Source organism: Phyllostomus hastatus, unplaced genomic scaffold (genome assembly GCF_019186645.2).
Source record: "Phyllostomus hastatus isolate PE091 unplaced genomic scaffold, TTU_PhHast_1.1 phas_contig_551, whole genome shotgun sequence".
Lineage (NCBI taxonomy): Eukaryota > Metazoa > Chordata > Mammalia > Chiroptera > Phyllostomidae > Phyllostomus > Phyllostomus hastatus.
The window spans coordinates 2,800,414-2,821,616 of NW_025333909.1; the positions used below are offsets into that span (position 1 = coordinate 2,800,414).

The 21,203-nt window shown below is 41.5% G+C and overlaps 1 protein-coding gene across 1 annotated transcript in view; it reads right to left on the reverse strand.

The window, feature by feature from the left end:
• Positions 1 to 6,029: 6,029 nt before the first annotated feature.
• The window catches only part of AR (androgen receptor), a 197,144-nt gene continuing 181,970 nt past the window's right edge, over positions 6,030 to 21,203 (reverse strand). The window contains exons 5-8 of the mRNA XM_045847398.1: positions 18,462 to 18,606; positions 14,430 to 14,560; positions 13,457 to 13,614; positions 6,030 to 12,793 (exon numbers count right to left, since the gene is read on the reverse strand). Coding sequence (XP_045703354.1) covers positions 12,638 to 12,793; positions 13,457 to 13,614; positions 14,430 to 14,560; positions 18,462 to 18,606 — 590 coding nt within the window. The 3' untranslated portion in view covers positions 6,030 to 12,637. The remainder of the gene's footprint in view (positions 12,794 to 13,456; positions 13,615 to 14,429; positions 14,561 to 18,461; positions 18,607 to 21,203) is intronic.

Genomic DNA, 21,203 nt, shown 5'->3' on the forward strand with positions numbered 1-21,203 from the left:
ATAATGAACTGTAAGCCAAATTAGTGGTTTGGGATTAGGGGAAAGAGAATCAAAATTTAAAAGAGAGAGAGCTTATTCCAATTGAGGCAATAAGGGAAAAACATCCTGGAGTTTGTGTTTGAGTTGTGCCTTAAAGGGTTGGAAGAATTTGCCTAGGCAGAAATGGAGGGCATTTCCTATGAAGGTTACCACATAAACAAAGGGTAATAGAATGTATTTCCTTGTTTTGAAAGGGAGGCCTTTGACCTGATCTCTTTTCCATTAGTATTTATCCAGTAGCATATGCTAGTTCATGAGGTACAGAATTAATAAAGTCCATACTATCCCCATCTTAGATATTCCCCAAGCAGCCATAATTGTCCACAATTATTCTGGATAAGAGATACATCTACTGGGATCTTTGGCCCATATCAAAATTGTCCAGGTACAGAATGCCCCAACAAGCATTAGTAGAAATATATACTCCTATAGAGATTAAGAGGTGTGCATGAATGGTAGGCGAGATGGCACACTTTTGGTTGGAGGCTGTTGTGGAACAACAAGCATTGAAATATTGGGTGTATTGTCAAGGAGGCTGGTGTTTCAACATTTTGAAGTAGAGCAAATTTTATCATTAGTCTTTATTTTATGATACAGATTCTAAATTTTAGGAATAAGATCACTATAGATTAGAGTGAGATAAAGCTGGAAATTTGCAGATTGACAAAATTCTTGTTTTAGGAAAAAGTTTCACAGAATCTAAAAAGACATGTTAGAATAAGAAGAAACTAGCCCAGCTAATATCTCTCTTGCTCTATAAGTGGGAAGATTGAGGCCCAGAAGGGAGGAGGGACCTGTAAGTTAGTGGCAGAAACCTGGTATCCTGATTCCTTATCCAATGCTCTTTTCCCTGCCTGCCTTTATGGACAAATATGATCATAAGTTCTCTGAACATCTGGTGAACTGCTGTACTCCAGGTACCTCTAACCAGAGACAGGAAAGGAAAGCAAGACTTGGCAAGACTTGGTAAGACTGTATTGCTGGAGAAGACCATTTTCTTTTTTTCCAACACGACTTCTCTAAAATTTGGGGAGGAAGTGGCTGCTCTGTGGAAACCATTGGCTCATGTAAACTCGACATTACTGTTACTCTTGGAGTAGGTGGTTGTGAGGACAATTGCATTGTGACATAGTTCCTTCTTTATTACTATTTCTAATGTTGTCTATTTTTGAGTTTCTTGGGCCTCTTTGTAAAAACTCAACCAGCTTTTCAGAAAAAGCTAATATATAGTGCAGTGATCAACACTGTAGGCTTTGACAACCAACATACTTTAGTTTGAATTCAAGCTTCATTACTTAGAAGTAATCTTGAATGGGAGCAAAAAATAATGTTGAGTCAGAGCCTTAGTTTCTTTATCTATATAATGGGAGTAACTGTGCTCAAATCATAAGGTTGATATGAAGATTATGTAAGACACAATATAAAGAGCTTATCTTTAGCATATCCTGGCACATAGTAAATGCTCAATATGTTTATTATCATCATCTTATTATTATCCCCTTGATTCAACCTCTGTGTTACACTTTACTATATTCTTATATAGTTTTAGCATGTTTTAGCATAGCTTCTATTTCCCAAAACTAATTGCATTACAGCTTTGTTAAAAAAAAAACACACAACACCCATAATTATCTCAGCTGGTATTCTGTAATCAGTTGTGAAGTATGGAGAATAATTTATTGGTAATATCTTAAACATTGAAGTTGGTGGATAATTTTCTTAAAATTATACTAAAGGAGGTGCAAATTTTTCCTTTCAATACTGTCAGTCTCACTTGTATTCGTATTTGCTTACTTAAGTGGGAGAGAAAGAGGCAAAATGATAGCTGTGTATCAGGAGTTGCATATAACCCTGGAGGCCCCCTTCAAAATATGTCACACATGTGACCATTATTTTTCACACGTGGCAACTGAGAATGATGGGCCTGCAGAAGAAATTCCACTTTGCAGGACAATCAAGCTTTTAACAGTGGCCCCTAGTCCAGACTCATCTTCAATTCTTTGTACCAAAGCAGAAATCATACTCTTTTCTGCCTCTTTGGCATTTATCTATGTTCTTCCTTCTGCTTTGGTTGCCTGCTCAGCTGCCTTTCCCTCCTGTGCAATTTCATCTCATTGTTCAAGGCCAAATTCTGATGCCAATGCCCTCTCCTCTAAGATGTAATACTGTCTCTTCTTCTCCAGCATTGTTTGACCTCCTGTTTTGATGAGTGAATGAGGCTCCAAAACCACAGAATACCAACTTGGCTGGATTCACACAGCCTGCACTACCTCTTAAGATGATGCTGCTACTCCTCTCTGGGATGTCCTGTTTATTATCCAGGAACCCCATGCTAGTGTCAGTTCAAGGCCATGGCGGGTACAGATGGGATAGTATGCTGTCACCACAAAGACTTTTGAACACATTCCAAGAACTGCACCAGATACCAAGGTCTTTGATAGATTGGTCTAATATGAGAGGCCTGAAACTGGAAATTAGGAGATTCTGGTCTTCCCATTTAGATTTAGGGCTACTAACTATTCAGCAACAGACTTTGGGCCAATTACTTTACCATGCTGAGCCTCAGTTTTCCTGTCTTCATAATGAGCTTGATCCCTGACCTGCCAGCCTTTTCAGGATGTTATGAAGTTTAGATGAGATCATGTGTTCCAGAAATTGAAATGCTGGCAATGATTTCTATGGCTCCACATTTACTTTGAGATAAAGGCCAAAGTCTGCTGTGTGACACATAGGCCCCTCAGTGGCTTTGCTTGTGCCTCCTTCTCCACCCTCCTGTCTCACAACCATAGTCTTCTTTAAACATTTCTTTCAGACTAAAGTATTTATAGTTTTCTTTACAAGGTTGCTGTCTCTTGTCTAAAAATGAATGCCTTTTCCCCCACCTCAGCTTCATATTCATTCAACTTGGATCACAGCTTAGAGTTGTCTAAGAAGCTTTCCTTGATCTTTCCACTAGACTGCCCTAGGCATCCTTCTTTTGCACTCCAACAAAAGGTTGAACTTCCTTTACCATAGCACCCATTACATTATATTACAATTGTCTGTCTCTATCTGTCTCTTCCACTAGACTGGAAGTTCCATGAGGACAGTGACTATGTCTGTTTTGTATGTGTGTGGGATACATAGTGGTTACAGAAATAGTTATTGAATAGAAGAAAGAACAAATAAATGAGGGGATGATTGGATATTGTGCCCATGTGAGGAGTCCCTGCAATTTTTTGAAGTGGAGGCATCCTCCTACAAGATTAGTTCATCATTGGCATTAGCCATTCTTGGCATTTTATATAAGCATCAAAAGGGCTTGCTTCCTTTAGCAACAAGTGTCACTGTCCAATTGGCAGGGAATGTGCCTCTCAGAGCATCTGCCTGCTCTGCTGGCCTGTTTTCTGGTCTGAGATTTGAAGTGACCCAATGGGTATTGGGGGGATGTTTGCATAGATTCTCACTTAAATCAGCTTATCTGGCATAGCCTTGCTGGTTGGCAGCCATACCAAATTCCCCAAATAGCCTTCTCCTTGCCTAAAGCACCCTGGGAAAGAAGTTGAGGGAAGAAGGAAGGTTGTGGCTTGAAAAAAATAAAACAAACAATAGAGGCAGGAGAATCTGAGGATTTGAATCATTTGCATCTGCCCATTAACTAAAAAAATTAAGTTTTCATGCTTCAGTGTGTTTTTTAAATGTTTCTCACTGTTTCTGTAATCCCTACTCTGTTCCCTATAGTAATTCTTTCCTTCTCTTAGCCTTTCTTTGAAGTATTATGCAAAAAACCTCTGGAAGTGTGTGGTAGGTGAAGTAGGTGCTGTGTTAGAAGTAGAGATCCTTGGGCTGTATATGTGGGAACCACAGATGAGAAATGGTCTCTCACCAGGGGTCTGGGCCAATGTGCAAGTGGATGGTAGAGGTTCTCATGTGCTCTGCCACCATAGCATACTACCTGCAGGCACATAAAGGGGCCATGACCTGAATGTTCTAGGGCTAGACCCTTACCATGAGTCCTAATTTATAAAATTCAACAAATTTTTTGGCCTTGCTTCCTCACGTGAAGAATAAAAATTTTGGCTAGATGCTAAGAGACCTTCTAGTTCCAAAGGCAGCAAAAGTAAATCAAAGCTTACCCCAGTATTGTCTGAGGGATGGCTGTGATAGGTTGAAATCCTGGACTAGCTTGACCTTACACATTTAATAGACTATAAACTCACTGAAAGCATGGACTGTGCTTTAACTCTTATTTATCTCCTTTATTTGTGACATTATTTAAACAAACAAATTATTTCATTTTTGAGCCTTTTCTCCATCCATCAAGACGTTCTCATCAATAGATGATAGAATCTATTATACAGAACTCAATTGTTGTTTTGACCACATAGATGTTTAGTAAATGTTTGTTGAGTACAAACATGTGGATTTTAGTTTCAAAACTGTATGTTCTAGGAATAACAAGTGGCCCTTTCCTTTTCTTTTAATGTCATGATTAAGAAAGGTGTTGCTGTTTGTAATAACCATGGTGTCCAAATTGAAAGGAGTTTTCCATCTCATGTAGTCCTATTCCATACCTTCAGACACACTCATTTCATAAATGAGAAAAAAACTAAGGTCCAGAAAAGGAAAGCGAGCTTCCCAGCATCATATCAGCAGGTCAGAATCATAGTTATTCACTAGCTCATATATAGGACTCCTGATTCCAGGCTCTTTTTAATCCACTAGGTGTCCTTGTCTCTCTGACCTGTGTGCTTTGCTACTCTTTTGGAAATCTACAGTGGATGCTAACTATGTTTTCAATTTAGGCAGGGGCTGAGTTGTAAATGAAACCAAGTGGGGTTGCTATTAGGTCACTGTCAGTAGATCCAACAGAAGAGAATCTAAACAATGATAGTCAGAGGGGTTCCTCAGGAGGGAGGCTCTACTCTCTCTCTCTCTCTCTCTCTCTCTCTCTCTCTCTCTCTCTCTCTCTCTCTCTCACTGTGTCTTTTACTTAGACACACGCAAAGACATATGCCAACAATCTCATTTTCTTCTGTCCATTAAGCACTGTTCTCAGGAAAATTTTGAGAAATCCATAGACTCTGAGGTGGTCAATGACAAACATGGCCCAATAAGGGATCCCTCTTAGGGATGCTAGCATTTAAACACAGGGCAGAGCCAGAGAAATAAGCCCACCAGCTGGGTCACATACATTCTTAACCCAGTCCAGCAGAGAGACACTGTGTCAACCTCTATTACAAGTGAGCACATTGAGGCATAAAGAGCTTTCATATTATTCTTTAACATATCTGTTCCACCTAATTGATGGCCTATATATTGAGCTCAGAAATTCATTTTGGGATCTCATAAGTGTTCACACTGAGATAAGACAGGAAAGGACCTTGCTTGAACTTTTGAAACCCCCCCCCCCCAAAAATTCTGTCTCAAATTTTATCTGGGTGGTCAAGGATGACATGGCTCCTGAAAAAGAGTGAAGATGTAAACACGCCTGGGCAGTGAAGACTGCACCCATTTTATGCTCCCAGATAGATGACAATTAGGATGAACAGCTGGGTTTTGTGTGGTTTATTTCCTGGTTGGCAAGCTCAGGGTTTTTGGTGAGAGGTTGTAATGGTCCATGGGTATCCATCAGTACTTTCTAGCTCAGACCCTTTGATAGTTCATTGTCCTAGGTCAACCTATGCTAAGGCCAACACAGGTCAAATTTATAACATGTGCAAAGATAATTTTTTACAAAGTGGATATGAAAATCAAAGTAGTGTAAAAGGTAACTGGGCATGATACTAATTCCTCACTTCAATAAAGACAGCCAATAAAAACAGCTCATTAAAAGAACTCTGATGATGTTCATCTGAAATTTTAGATTGTTTTATGTTTTAACAAATTAACGATAGTGATAAGAGGACATTACCAGCTTTTCTAGAGTCTTTTTGTTAACAATAACTTGAGCCTGTAGCCACAACAGGGGCTGTAGCCAAGTTTTAGCTGGCAGACGAGCAAGCCAGTATTTTACACAATAGATGACATTTCTGAAAACAGAGACAGAGACAAAACCAGAGTCACACATGTATTCCAACAAACAAGTTTTTGCCATTTTAATTATATTCAGAGCAACAAAAGATTCCACGATTACAAAAAGAGAACAGAACACTAACGCTTGGGGCTGGTCCTCCTGCCCAGTGGAGGCCAAGTGCTGCTGTGAGAACTGAAGCTCCATTGAAACAAGTTTCAAGCAAAATTAATGTTTCCTTGGAAAAATCTGTATATGATGCCTTTTCTCTCTTTTTATTTTTTCTCAATATCAAAATTAATTCTTACATCTGGTTACATAATCTGCTTCTTCCTGCTGCTCATATTAATCTCAAGGACAGGACAAGAATGTCATGCCTGAGGCACTCCCTAATCAATGTTCCAGTCTAGGAGAAAGCAGAAGGGTGTTAATGAGTGCTGAAGGAACTCTTTTTTTTAGCTTGGGCCATCCCAATGGTGACTGCTCTCAGCACCTGAATGGCTTGTGAGATAGGACAACCCCACAGGCACCTCACTGCTGGATAGTTAGCAGCAAGGGCTAAGGTTGAAAGAGACTGCAGGTTTGCCCTTTCTGCTGGGCAGGAAACACAGTCCCAAAGTAGGAAGCATCTGGGAGAGAGGGCACCACCTGAGAAGCAGCAACATTCCAGAATTTTCTTTTCTGTAGGGTCAGTGTGTATTCCGGTCTTTGGTCACCAATGGAACCTGCAGCTATATCACAGCCATGTAAGTAGTGCATGTGGAAACTATTTTAGGCCACATGGGCCATTCAGTCCACAGCCTCTCATTTAATTACATAAAAGGCTAAGAGACAAGTGGGGTAAGGAATGGAACTGCACCCCTGCTATAAGAATGGGGGCTGGAAACCAATCAAGACATACTACTTAGTTTCTGGCCAAACCAAATGGGGATAAATTAAAGCTGAGTCAAAGGGTGTTTTCCTTTTAAGACTCCACCTGCTCAATTCAAATACTTACCATTCACTTTGGCGTGTGGGAACATTTCAAATGTTTTGTTACCTCAGCTGAAGTGTCTGAAGAGGGGTGAATAATGTGGATTTTTTCTGCTTTCACCTAGAAATGGTTAAGCGTTGGGAGCCTCTGAGCAACGGACCCCAGTGTCAATCTCTGAACTGAAGAAAAACACCCCTACCTGTGGGCAGAGACAGACCTGTACCTACAGCAATATTACTTCTAGTTCACTGTCAAATTTTTAACAGAGAAAAACAGATTTTCATTGTCAAAATCTTTACAGAACATACCCAAACCATAATCAAAGCATATAGACACCCAGTAGCAAGAGCACCTCAATCGCAGGTGAGTAAATTATGGGAAAGATGGAGCACTTGCTCCAGGTTCCCAAGTGCAGTAAACTGCCCTTTTCTCACAAAGATGGTGAAGAACAAAGAATGTCCTTCTGTCTTCCAACTGCTCAAGTCCCATTAGGGGGCCACTGGCTAATCATTTTGGTGGGCCTTTGGCCTCAACTCTGGGCTTTTCTTATAGTAAATCCCAGTCAGATCCAATAAGTTTTCACCACCCTTTAAACATTCACTAGTCTCAGGCTAGTAAAGTGCAATACATCATGTACCCTACCATTCCTCCGACTCCTGTTCCTTTACAAGGCCTGTGGGTCAGGCCCCAATAGGGACAGAGATCTGTTAGTTATCTGATCAACCAAGGTGTCTTTTACATTTTGAGAGCTTACAAAATGTAACAGCAGCCTGTCTCACAAGTACATGGTATCATTTGTGACCTGCAATGAAATATAAAGGTGCAGAGAAAGGTAAAGCTATCAGAACACATAATATCTATGTACATAATTCAATTTTGAAACATGGATACAAATACTCATTTACAATATATTTCAACTGTCTGGCTTAAACCACAGAGAACTTTTTGTGTCTTTTTGTGTCTTCCAAAGTGGGCAGAAATGAAGATTTCTGCCTGCTGTCTTTCGAATGCAAAATCTAGTCTTTTAATGCTCCCTTTTTCAGCAAGGTATTCACGTATTCAAATAAGCGAACATGGGCACTAGCAAACACAGTGGCCAAGACAGCTCCATTTCCAACCATGCAATGATGGAGCTTTAAAAATCTGTTCAACAACTACTGGAGAAAAGGAAAGCTAGTTCTGCTTATAAAATCACTTAGTGAAGGACCCATAATCTTATTTTTTTTTAAAAATTCTCTTCCTCTCTTCTAAACATGTATATTGTGGGGAGGGGGAGTCCCACAGATCTCTTATAAGTCAGTCACCAGCCAAGTCCTTTAGTCTGTCTTTGGATAGCTTACCAAAGAGGCACTAATGTTTAATCCCTCCCTGCCCTTAAAATTTTTTGTATCTTAGCAGATACAATGTAATCTTTGGTTACATAATGTGATGCTCTCATCTCTTTGTCTTTTTTTTTTTAAACATCTTTCGAAGATTTTCAAAGAGATTAGTGATGAGAACAGAACTGCCTATAAAAGGCAGCAGGGGTAGAAAGTTCCTTTTACAAGAAATTGCACATGCAAAATGGCTTATTTCGACTTTAACTTTGGGATTCGATCCTGTGCTTTAGCATTTCTGATTCCCATGACTCCCTAAAGGGGGTCAAGCATGAAGGCCACTCCTTTGGCCCAGTGCCTTTTCATCTGTACAACTGGCACAGGATGATTAGTAGTCAACCTCTTGCTTTCCCAGGGCCATGCAGGAAACATGCAGGAATAGTTACTGAGTTGTCTGGAGAGAATCTTATAAAGTGCTACTGTGGCACAAGTTTAGGAAGGGGTAAAGGGAGTAGCTGGGGCTTTTGTGCCCGGCCAAATATCAAGGGAGAAAACAAGGCAAGGCCAGGTCTGTGCTATGCCTAATGAATCAAACAGAAGCTACTTGAAGCTCTAAGTTAGGTCATTTGTGTAATGTCAGTATCATGTGGATGGTGGAACTATTTTCTCTTAAAGTACAAATAGAATTCTTCTTTCTATATATGTATATATGCATTTAGAAATAAAGTGTGGACAGAGAGAGACTCTAGTATCAGCACACTATTTCTCAACCCTCAGAAACTATCCAAAGGACAGAGAGACAGAGTAAAACTGTTTTTTTTTCTTTTTTAGTGCCAGTGAACATATATAAAATATATGTTACTGATTTTCTTTTTTAGAGATATGACAGAATCCTTCAAAAAATCCCTTTCTCATTAAAAAAATAATAAGCTTTACAAGAACAACAGCACTGTCTGTGGCATAGAGAAGCTATGGAACAAAGAATCCAATCCCCATTTCAGCTCGGAGGCCAGGCCTGGGCAAGCTGCCCAATGAACAAGAGCTGAAACTGCCACACGACTCTTTTCTTTGACCACAGTGTTTGTGACTCTGGCAGCTGTCTGTTGTCCACACAGACAGGGTCTTTTCCCTAGTGTTCTTGTTTTTTCCTCTCTTCCTCACTCTCCATCCCCAGTGAGCACGGAAAATCTCTTTGGAGATAGCCACTGTGACATGTCTGGTGAGTGATCTTCATTTTCCAGCTCACCAGGTGAGTGGATCTGGGTGTCAAATCCTTCACATGTGAGCACAGTATACCAACCATGTCAACTCTGTTTGTAGAGCAGAGTACATACAAAATGAGACTTCTGTCATTTAGCTTGCCTGGAACATAAATGACCAAAAACAAAACAAAACAAAACAAAACAAAACAAAAAAAAAATCCTTCTTTCATCTGTGGGAGAATAAAGCCAAGCTAAAATATTTCCTCTCATAGAATCCCCAGTGCAAAAACAGTAGGCTTAAAGCCTTGCTTAGGCTGTTTTTCCCTAGTCTTGCCATTTGGAAATTTGGAGTAATCCAGTTGTTGCTGTTTTTAATTACACTGATTTTTCACTTTCACAAGTAAAAACATATATATGTATGTGTGTATTTATAAGGACAAGAGTCATAATTGAGAAATTTCTAAAGATGAAAAATTTGATAGTGAGAGAAATGGATAGGAGGGCCTCTAGTCTTTACAAGGAGAAGTATTAGAATGATATCATCAAATCCATGTACCACAAAAGATTAAAATCACTTCAAAACAGATGTAAAGGAATTATTAAAATGTAACCTAGTTTAACTGAAAAAAGTGGTATATTTTTTTCTGTTTAAAATAGCTAAAAGTGATCCTGTGAGCTTATATAAGTCAAATGGTGTCATAACAAAGAAAACCATAATTTGTCTATCTTATGCCAGAAAGAGAACCTGTCAGCTTTAGTTTTTATCCAGCAGTCAGGGATTGGTATATCACCCATCTTAGGTTCCCCTCTCCCTTGTTATTTAAAGAAGCTGTTTTGCAAGTTCTTTTGGCTATTAATATCAACACAGAAATCAGGGGAGGAAACCCATGTAGATCATATCATATCACTCAGAAAGTATCTCCTCAACAAGTAAAGTGAACCAACTGAAATGGGCAGTTTGTTGACTGCCTCCTAATTTCTTGAGTTTAGCTGTTGAATTTAAGAGCTAAGTTAGGAGGCAGTAGTTAAGATGAGAAAGTAGGTGAACATTCCCTCTGCACTTAGGTTTGGCGGACAAAGTCAACAGAACAGAGGTATGCCAAAGGACTATATGAAACCAGTGTCCCAGGAACACAGCCTGAGTTCATGGGTGGCAGCCCACTGGAGCCACATCAACCAGAACTTTCCATAGGAGGCCATGGTTCCATAGTGTCAATGTTTCAGCTTTCCTCTGGCTGACAGGCAGCAACATAGGTGGAGAGTCTGAGTGAGTATGGCCAAAGTCAGAGCCCAGAATCAGCAGCAGAGGAGGAGGATGAGTAAACTCACCAGATGGCACCCATCTGGCTTTGAACTTTGCCTCTGAAGACTTTAGTTTAGTAGTGAGTCTCCTCTTGGTTTCTTCTCTCTTCTTCCCATGACTTCTGCAAGTGGATATGCTGGGTGGCAAGGAGAGCACTTACAGGGTTTCTGGTTCTAGTGCCTTCATTCTTCCCAGCCTGGTAGTTGAACTTTCTCTTTAACCCTAATCTGGGTAGCCATGTTAGCTGTTCTGAAGGAGAAGGTGGGCATTTATCCACTTGGTGGGAAAGTACCATCTTTGGGGGATAAGGGCAAGTCGCCCAGCTTGTCCAATCCTGTTGACACCTTCTTTCCAGTTTGTCTAAGGGCTCCAGAGAAGATCTGATAGTTGATAAGAGATATTTGATTGGAAGTCTTTGAGTCTATTTGCATCTAGGGATAAATGTTAAGTCTGCTTGGTTGCTAGCCTTCTTGGTGGTGAAGGCTCTTAGCAGAGAGTCTATGTGAACATGCCTAGAAAAGTACACAGGCTTCACCATTGTGGCTGGTGAGGTTCAGGCCCACAAAACACTCAAGGGAGGGTGGTGCAGGGACCTTGCAGCTACGTGGAGTCAGGTTGAAAGCATTCAGGTCTTCAAAGGTGTGAAAAAGAGAGATCAATTCTTCAGTGTCCTAAGTGGAGAAGAGCCAAGCCACTACTTCCTTTTCCTCTGACTGCAGCCCCAAGTTCCTCCTTGGCCCATAAATGGGAAAGCACACCTGGATCTGAATGGGGCCTTCCAAAGGTTAAGATCTTTCTTCTTTCTCACTGATCTAACTCTTCACTGGAAGTGGCCAAGTTTTATTAGCTAAAGAGAACATTTGTTCAAAGTTCTTAGAAAAGCTGTTGAAAGTTAATTTGAGGGCAAAAGCAAAGGGAGAGAGAGAGAGAGAGAGAGAGAGAGAGAGAGAGAGAGAGAGAGAGAGAGAGAGAGAGAGAGAGGGAGATTGGGATGGGGAGGCATTCACATGCAGACAAGTTTCAAACAAGAAGGACATTTTCAGTACAATGAATTGTACTGCAGTTGAATTTAGATGTCAGAGACCAATACTGTAGTCAAGTAGTGGTGATTTAGCTGTCTTCTTTGACTGTCTTAAATCTGTCTCTCCCCTCCCCCCAGCTCCACTCTGGGGTCATCCTGTCCTCTAATGGCAATAGCTATTGGCAGAAAATAAAGTCTTGGAGGGAGGGTTTGGGAAAAAAGCAGTGACTCTCCATGGTCTTGTAATGTTCACCTTGCTCTAGTCACTGTTAGATTTTTTGGGGGGTTGTTTTTATATTTTTATGAGGAATAATATCCTAGCAAGATTTTTGGTTTTGTTATTTTTGTGTGTGTTAGTTTTTGTTTTCCCAGATACTCTTAGCTCTCTAAACTTCCCATGGCGTTAGATGAGTAAACGTTTGTGTGGTTGGCACACAGCACAGTGTGCACTTGCAAGTATAGCACTTGCTATAAACAAGTACAACTTGACACTGGGCCACATGAGGATCATCACAGATTTAAAGAAACACAACACCATTCAAAACACAGATAAGAGCCATGGCAGGGAGCAGAGTCTCAAAGTGCCATGGGAGGGTGAGATAGGGAGGGAGAAAAAAGAAAGAAGGAAAAGAGAAAAAAAAAAGCCTAGCAAACAGAACTCAGGAACAGGCTATACATCAATAGAGGAAATTCCCCAAGGCACAGCAGAGAAGTAGTGCAGCGTTATAACAGGCAGAAAATATCTGAAAAGGGGAGTGGGGTTGGGTGAGGAAATGGGGACTTCCAAAGCTTCACTGCGTGTGGAAATAGATGGGCTTGACTTTTCCAGAAAGGATCTTGGGCACTTGCACAGAGATGATCTCTGCCATCATTTCTGGGAAGTCCACGCTCACCATGTGAGACTTGATTAGCAGGTCAAAAGTGAACTGATGCAGCTCTCGTGCAATCTGTAGGGGGATAATAAGAGATTGAGGATACAAGAAAATAGGGTTGTTAAGGAATTGGCTTAATCAGGCTCTTACCCATACCTTTGATTTGTTCCTCTTTCCCTATCTTTGGTCGTGTGTGTGCGTGCACACACATGCACATGTGTACTAAATGGTCTCCAAGGAGTCACTGAGGGCTCCCAAGGGATTACTTACACCATTGTAAGCTCTCTGACTCACGACTCAGTATTCCTCTTCCCCAAGGCTCAAACTCCTGTTTGTTCTCTCTCTCTCTCTCTCTCTCTCTCTCACACACACACACACACACACACACTCACAAACAAAAACTGCTCACACACAAAAACTCACACACATGACTCAAGGAAGAGCAGGATAATACCCAGGTCTGTTTTGTCTGCTTAGAGAATTTATCTGCTCTAAGCCTTTTCCCTGAGTCCCAAATGCTCTGTTCTCAACTCCTCCACCTCTTTCACAACATCCAGCTGGGACATTGTGATCTGTGTTCCTTTCTTCTCCATTGCATTTTCTTCCTGGACCACACTCACAGCCAGAGGGTAATGGAAGCACCTCCCAACAGGTGGTGCCAGACCCTAGAAGAACATATAATCATTTGGCTCTATCAGGCAGCTCTCTCTGACAAAGCACCCTCCATCATTTGCTTACAGGCTGCACAGAATCCAGGAGCTTGGTGAGCTGGTAGAAGCGCCTTGAGCAGGATGTGGGATTTTTTCTCTTGCATGCAATGATACGATCAAGTTCCTTGATGTAGTTCATTCGAAGTTCATCAAAGAATTTTTGATTTTTCAGCCCATCCACTGGAACTGATGTGGGATGAAGACAGAATGGGGAGGGGAAGCATGCCCACAAGGAGCATTAGACAAAGCACCAAGTTTTCTGACCACACACTTGACCCCCACCCCCAGAGGGAGGGAATCATCTACTTGGTTTCCTGCAGTTGAAGTCTGAATGTCTTAGGGAAAAGGCTGGCTGGACTCAACTTGAAGGGCATCAAATAATACAATTTACTGAGCCTTTCCTTTTTCAGGTCGTCTCGCCTACACATTTCTTAGGGCCTATGGTTTTATGTTATCCACAATGCAGTTCTGATTTAGACAATTAACACACATAACTTTGAATATCAAATTTTGATTTGTTTTGCCTCACAGAGGTTAACAAAGCACTCTACTTAGAAGACACATTAAAAACATCCCTTGGATGCTAAATAAACCCTGTCTGAGTTACTTACAAATACCTTCTCTTATTGGCAGAACAGGAAGTTCCTTTAGGAGGTAATCCCTTCTGCCCTACAAAAAAATACAATGTAGTCCTCATCTATTCCTATGATAAAAGGTGTGTAAAAATTTGGAGGTCTGCTGCAATCAGCCAAAAAAGCTTTGTCCCAAAGGGAGCCTCGGGGTAGATGGAAATCTAATGGAGGATGAATTTTAGCAGTGAAATTGGTCTGTAGCTAAGAAATGTATCCTTGTTAGGAAAAATGATGCTAAGGGAGAGGGGAGCAGGAAGAGTGAATGAAGAAGGGCAATGTTCAAGAGCTGATAACCCTTTAATGGAAAAAGCAGCTCTTCTCTGAGTTCCTAAGCCCCCAGGGGCATTCCCTAACCCTCTAGGCACTTACTAATGCTGAAGAGGAGTAGTGCCTTCATGCATAGGAATTCCTGGGGGGTGATTTGGAGCCATCCAAATTCTTGAGAGAGGTGCCTCATTCGGACACACTGGCTATACATCCGGGACTTGTGCATGCGGTACCTGAGAAACAGACACACAGAGGAAGGAGAGAAATGAGGGAAGGCTTACAACAAGCCCAGGGATCTCTGGTTGCTCTCTCTTCCCCAAGTTCTCCAAGAAGAGCTTAGTGTTTGTCTTCTGGTAATTCAGTGACAAGAAAAATGTTCCCCACCTCCCAAATGCTGACATCCTGATAACTACTCATCTTCCCTGGCCAGGATATGGGTTAGCACATGGAATTTCCAGGTCTCCGTGCCCCTCCTGTTTCCTGTGACAAGGACAGGAAAGTCTAACCAAATCAACATAATGGGCCTGGCACATGGTCTCCTGGACTACATTTCTAATATCCCAGCTACAGCCAGAACCAGAACCTGCCTCCCAGGCATCCCAAATTGGAGGATTTCTAGGAGATAGGATTTACAAATCAACTCTTAATTTATGGACACCAGAATTCCCAAGTGACTACAGTAGTTCATCCTGTCAATTTCCTTGCCTCTTGGCTTGAATGCCATTTCTCATAGTAGAAATTTAAATATTTCTTTAAACAGTTCTAAAGAAGGAGATTCCCATTGTCTCTTCCAAATGAGTTACAGTGCTTATAAAATCATCCAGGAAGTATTTCTGAATGGTCAATCTAAATGTCCCCTGCTGTGGGGCAGCCTACTCCTTCATATATTGGCTGTTTCTTACCACAGTTTGGGAGTTACAGTGTGAGCTGCTTTCATTGTGAATAGATCACTACATTATCACTTATAAATTATATAAGAAAGTGGCCAAGCCTTGGACAGATTCTCAGGGGAAGCCAACTTTCTGTCCCATGCTACTATAGCAAGTCTGTAAGAGAAGATACAATATCCTCCTGCTAGTAGGCCTTCCTGGTTTTCAGCATTTCTCAAATTGTGTGTGTGTGTGTGTGTGTGTGTGTGTGTGAGAGAGAGAGAGAGAGAGAGAGAGAGAGAGAGTGAGAGAGAGAGAGAGAGAGAGAGAGAGAGAGAGAGAGAGAGAGAGAGAGAGATTACATCTTATGGAGAAAGAAAAGGGAATTTGAAACAAAAATGTCTCAGACTGGGCCTGAAGGCTATGGTTTAACATTTTGGTTCCCAAACCACTAGCAGAGTCCATAGCCTGAGCAGTCCTGACACTGGCTGAATAGAAGCTCAATGCTCTATCTCAGAGAGATCTTGGCTGGCCTGAAGAAAGAGGGAAGGGGGCAGATGGTGTAGAAATATTCAATTCATACTGGAGCTCAACTGGAAAGAGGAAGTATTTAGATAGTATCACAAGTCATTAGACCAGAACGGTGTTGCTCCAAGCTGTTTCATCCTAGAGAGTTGTTGAATAACATCTGCTGACCCTGGGGCCTGGGCCTGTTCTGGACTCTATCGTACTTCCAAGCCTCTATTGATGACAACACTGCAGTCTTTTTACCTAGCATTGAAATCATGTTCCTGACATGGAGAACTACTGTAACACTGCTGCAGGCCCCAGGGACAGAGAAATTCGGGAAAGATGGGGAGAAAAGAGAGAAAGGCAACAGAGGAAATTCAGAGGAGAAAGGACAAAAAGAATGAAGAGAGATTTATAAGGAAGGAAAGGGATTAGAGAGTGCAAGGTAGAAAATAAGGGTGCAGGAATGAAATTTAGAAGAAGAACATGGGTAGGTGGGAATAAAGGAGAGTAGATAACAGGGGAGATGAAAATTGGAGAGCACTTAGTAAGTGCTCAGTAAATGACATGTAGAAAGGTGTCATTATCATACTACTCATCATTCAAAGGTGAGAAGGTTGAGATTCAAGAAAGTTAAAAATTTTATCCAAGGTCATACAGTTACAGTTCAAGCTTGCTACTCTCATATGTGTTTCCCACAAAGCGGGCAGGGAGAAGGAAGAATGCACAGCTGATGACAGGGTTCGGTGACAGAGAGATCAGCAAATGGGTTGGCTCAGAGTCCTTGTCTCTCTTTTTGGGCCTCACTCTCTCCATTAGTAGTACCTTAAAGAGGCTAACAACAATTAGTGACTCTCAACTGGAGAAGTACTGCCTCTCTAGGGGGTGCTAAAAAATGTGCCAAGGTAGTTTAGGCTGTCACAGTGACTGAAATTTTATTTGGTATTAAGTGGGCAGGTGCCAGGAATGTTAAACATATTCCAATATGTGGGCATTTCCTATGCAATGAAAAACAATTTTTCTGAAAATGTCAACAGCATCCCTGTTGAGAAATATTAGATGTTTGTAAGAATGCAAAGAGCTCTAACATAGTGGGTTCCTACAGAGGAAGGGAGCACCTATTGTTTCAGAAGCTCTGGGGCTTGGTGGGTCTAGGACCCTGTGGGTAATCTTGTGGTACTACATGAGAGTGGGCTGGAAAGCTAAGAAGGATTTAGAAATTACCCAATTATCATTTTGCAAAGGTCTTAGGGCATTGAATGGGGAGGGTGTTGCAGGTACCCAAGAAGTTGATTCGACCACTGGGGGGTAGCAGGAAGATGGGGGTGAGAGATGAATAAGAATGGGTTTCTTTAAGGCCTGCCCCAGAAGATGGCATCATGGGTAACTCTTTGGAGATCTGGAAACCACAAAGCAGGTCGTGCCAAAAGCCCAATGGTTATTCTTAGCTTCTGGCTATCAGGGCTAGCTGAGTTGGAAGAGGGTAACTGGGAATGCTTTTTTTCTTCTACATGGTACTGCTGTACTAGAAGGAACTACTGGCTTGTAGAATTTATTTTAAGGTTCTTCTCAGTTAGAGGGTTGGAGGGGAGGGAAGGTCAATTCTTACCCCGACCAAAGGGATTCTCTGTGGTGAGACTAGTTCAAGGTCCTTAGGAAGATTTTCCTGACTAGGTCCATTCACAATATCATCAAGGGATCCCAAACAGAAGAAGTACAGGAGAGTATCACTAATAGAGAGAACATCAGAAGGGTACTTCTTTTTTTAAAAAAATAAATTTATTGTCCATTATGGCCCAGATACTTCATACCCATTAACTCCCATTTTAGCCATCATAACAAACCATTTGAAAAAGTTCTATTTTATTAACAGATGAAGAAATGGAGGGTCATAGAAGTTAAAGGTCCTGCCCAGAGACAATGATGTAAAAAATAACAAAATGGATTTTAGTTGAGAAAAGTGTAATTTCAAAATCTGAACCCTTGGATAAATTCATGAAGGATAAATAGAACTCATGGCAGAGCAAGCATTAATTAAACCTGGTTTCAAGAAATGGTAAGTGTTTGGGCCATAGTCATATGGTCAGAGTGGTGGAGCATCTCCTCCCCATTACTAACCACCATGAAGCAGTATAAGAACTGGGAGTTACACAGACATACTTTGAAATTTGTCACCAACATGCGCTAGCTGTCCGACTTTGGGTGAGCTACTTTATTTCATTGAGCCTAATTTTTCTCATTCATTAAAATATTATTTATAAAAAGGGGAAATCAAGTTTTCATGAGGACTCAATGAGAAAAAAAATAGAAAGTATCTAGTATAGTCCTAGCATAAAGGAGTTGCAAAACAAATGGTGAGTGGCAGTAGCCCTTGGTGTAGCAAAAGGGACCAAAGGAACTTTAGCCCTCACAACTAGAGTGTCTGTGTCCATTCTCTATGTTGCTCAGAGTGAAGGGGAAGGACTTTGATATGAGGTTTTGAGATAAGTTACAAAGCAGGCCAGAAACAGAGCTAAAATACCAGGGTTGAGTCTTGGGTGGGAAAAGGATGGCCTCAGTACTGAACCCCCTGATCTCTTACCAGTTAGCCTTCTGGTCAGGCAAAGCCACCTTAGATTGTGCAGGCTGCCTGGGGCCTCTATTGCCTCACTATAAGTTAAATGGTCTAACCACCACTGTTAGTACCATCGTTACCAACAACCAGGTCCGGGCAGGAAGCTGAGTTTATGTGAGTTCTGGGCCTATCAGCACTTACTCATTGAAAACAAGGTCAGGGGCAAAGTAGAGCATCCTAGAGTTGACATTGGTAAAGGACCGCCAGCCCATGGCAAACACCATAAGCCCCATCCACGAGTACTGAATGACTGCCATCTGGTCATCCACGTGCAAGTTGCGGAAGCCTGGAGATAAGGAAGAGACAATGGTTAGACTGGGCAATGATGGGCTGGGTGAAGTCTGGGCCTCTGCTGTCCTGAGAATCTCTGGCACTCACGAAACCCAGGAAGAACCCTAGGAGCCATCAGTACTGGGGAGGAGGGGGGAAACAAACTATATGGGGGGAATAATATTCCTTGCCTTCTGTACTTTACTGAGTTGCTCAAATGGGAAAATGATGGAGGCAAAAAGGATACTGTCACTTGAAAAGAATAATGTGATGTTGGGAACTGACCCACCTGGTTTCAGAAGCTGCAACGCCCTTGCCATGGCTATGGCTGAGTGAGCAACCTTCGGACCATAAGCCACTAAGGAGACAAAGCTTATGTCCCTGGCAGGGGCACCGCTTCTGCTCCTTTTTCCTCACCCTGCCTGCCCCGCAATGCTTGATTGATTAGCCAATGACACGTAAGATTCCCCAAGGGGGGAACAACCTAAGACAGGCATGATCATGTGGAGGGCCTCAGGGAAGGATTTGGGGGGCTATGGAGAAAGGGGGTGATGGACCCTCGCCCCTCAGCTTTGACATAGCCTGAGTCCTCATTCTGTCTGCGAGAGGTCTCCTAATCTCTTGGCTGCCTTACTTCCAGTGCCTGACTTAAGCCTGAAACAATGACAGAGGACAGTGCAGCCCTGTGCTGGAAAGGGCGGGTTCCCCAGGTGATCTGGCCTAAGAAAGAATTGGTAAAATCCTGTGAAACCTGCTTTGTTTAGAACGCGCTCAATTAAATGATAAGAGTCCAAGCAAGAAGTTTGTTCCTCAAAGTTTTATGGCTCTTTAGCTATCTGACCCTGGCTCAAAATAGGCCCTCTGAGTTCTTTGTTATCTATTGTTTGATCCTTACTGCCTGATAATGATTAATGAACTTTACCTGTATTCCTGTGCAAAATGAACCCAATAAAAGCCCATTGAGGAAAAGGCTCTTGGCCCTTCTCCTTTGAATGATTGGCCACCTTTCCTCCCCCAAGCAGATCATATCTTGGTAGACTTATTCTCATCAGTGGTGGCTGGGGGGACCCTGTGGGCACAGCCCCCCCCCCCACAGTGTAACACTTACTAACTGCTTTCAATGAACACACTCTTTCTGAGCATGTTACTTATATTAACTCATTTAAACTTCACTACAATCCAATAAAGCAAGTACTATTATTATCCTCATTCTGTGAATCAGTAATAGTGAGTCACAGAAAGGTTAAGGAACTTGTCTAAGATTATAAGGTTAGTAACTGGCAGGCCAGGGTCCAAAACCAAGCAGTCTGACTCCAAAGCCTGTGCTCATGATCTCTATGCCTTTCTGAAGATGCAGTGTAATAATAATTTCTCTTACACGAACAACACTATTCACTTTATAAAGCTCTTTTCTAGTGATAATCTTTTTTGACTCTCTAACTACCCTGGGAATGGGGTATTATTACATATCAGCATACGGTGAAAGTGTTTGACAGCCACTGCCTTCTCCACACCATCTTCAGGCTCTTTTCTCTGACCCTCTTTCTGCCTCCCACTTTCTCTCCATTTTCTTTTTTTGTTCAGCAAGTACTCTGGCCCTAATAGTTTCTGACTCTACTGCCATTCCTGCCCTACTGTAATTATTATACACAAACAGGATCTTCACGACCTGCCTCCTTAGACTAATTTCTTGCCATTTGTCTTCTCATAATCTAGGTTCTAGATATTCTGAAAAACTTCCAATTTTCTGAACACAACATGCTTTCTCATGCCTCTATATCTTTGTACAGGTAGTTTCCTTTGTCTGAAATATATTCTTCCTTCCCTAGGATTCCCATCTGATAAACACCTACTCAGCATTCAAATATTCACTGAAAGGCTACCTCCTCTGTGAAGCTTTTCCTAATTCATCTAAGCAGAAAATTTAATAATTTTTCTTTACCTTCTAACTGAACCTTGTGTAGCCCCACCTAATTATAGTACTCATTACACAATATTGGAATTTATCTATATATACATCTGTCTCCTCCACAAGAGTTAGAGCTTCTTGAAGACAGAGACCATCTCTTATTCATCTTTTCTTCCCTGGTACATAGCACAGTTCATATATTTGAGTAGGCATGTGAGACATATTAATTAATGGACTAAGGACCCTCAATTTCTTTTCATTTTATAAAATGGAATGATCTCCAAATTACCTCCTTTAAACTCAGAAAACAGTTTCCCAGATGCTACCTCTACAATACCACATAGGTAGGATACATATGGTTATGTTCTCCTGGAGGTTTCTAGACAGTTGGATGCTTAAACCATCATCTCAGAGCTTGTCCCCTACCAGCATCCCATTTCTCTTCTCTCCCCCCAGATCCAGGATTATCTGAAAATCTGTCTTGCTATATCTCGTTAGGAATGCTTCCATGAATTTTGATAATGCTTCTAACTTTCCTGTTGATAACCTCATCTGACCCTCACAAGAACCCCAGAGAGTAGGTGATGTGACACTTATTTTAGTAACAAAGAACCTGAGGGCCAGAGAGGTTAACTGATTCACCCAAGGTTATATATTCTATATATAGCTGAACTGGTACTAGTATGGAGGTGTTCAAATTCTCT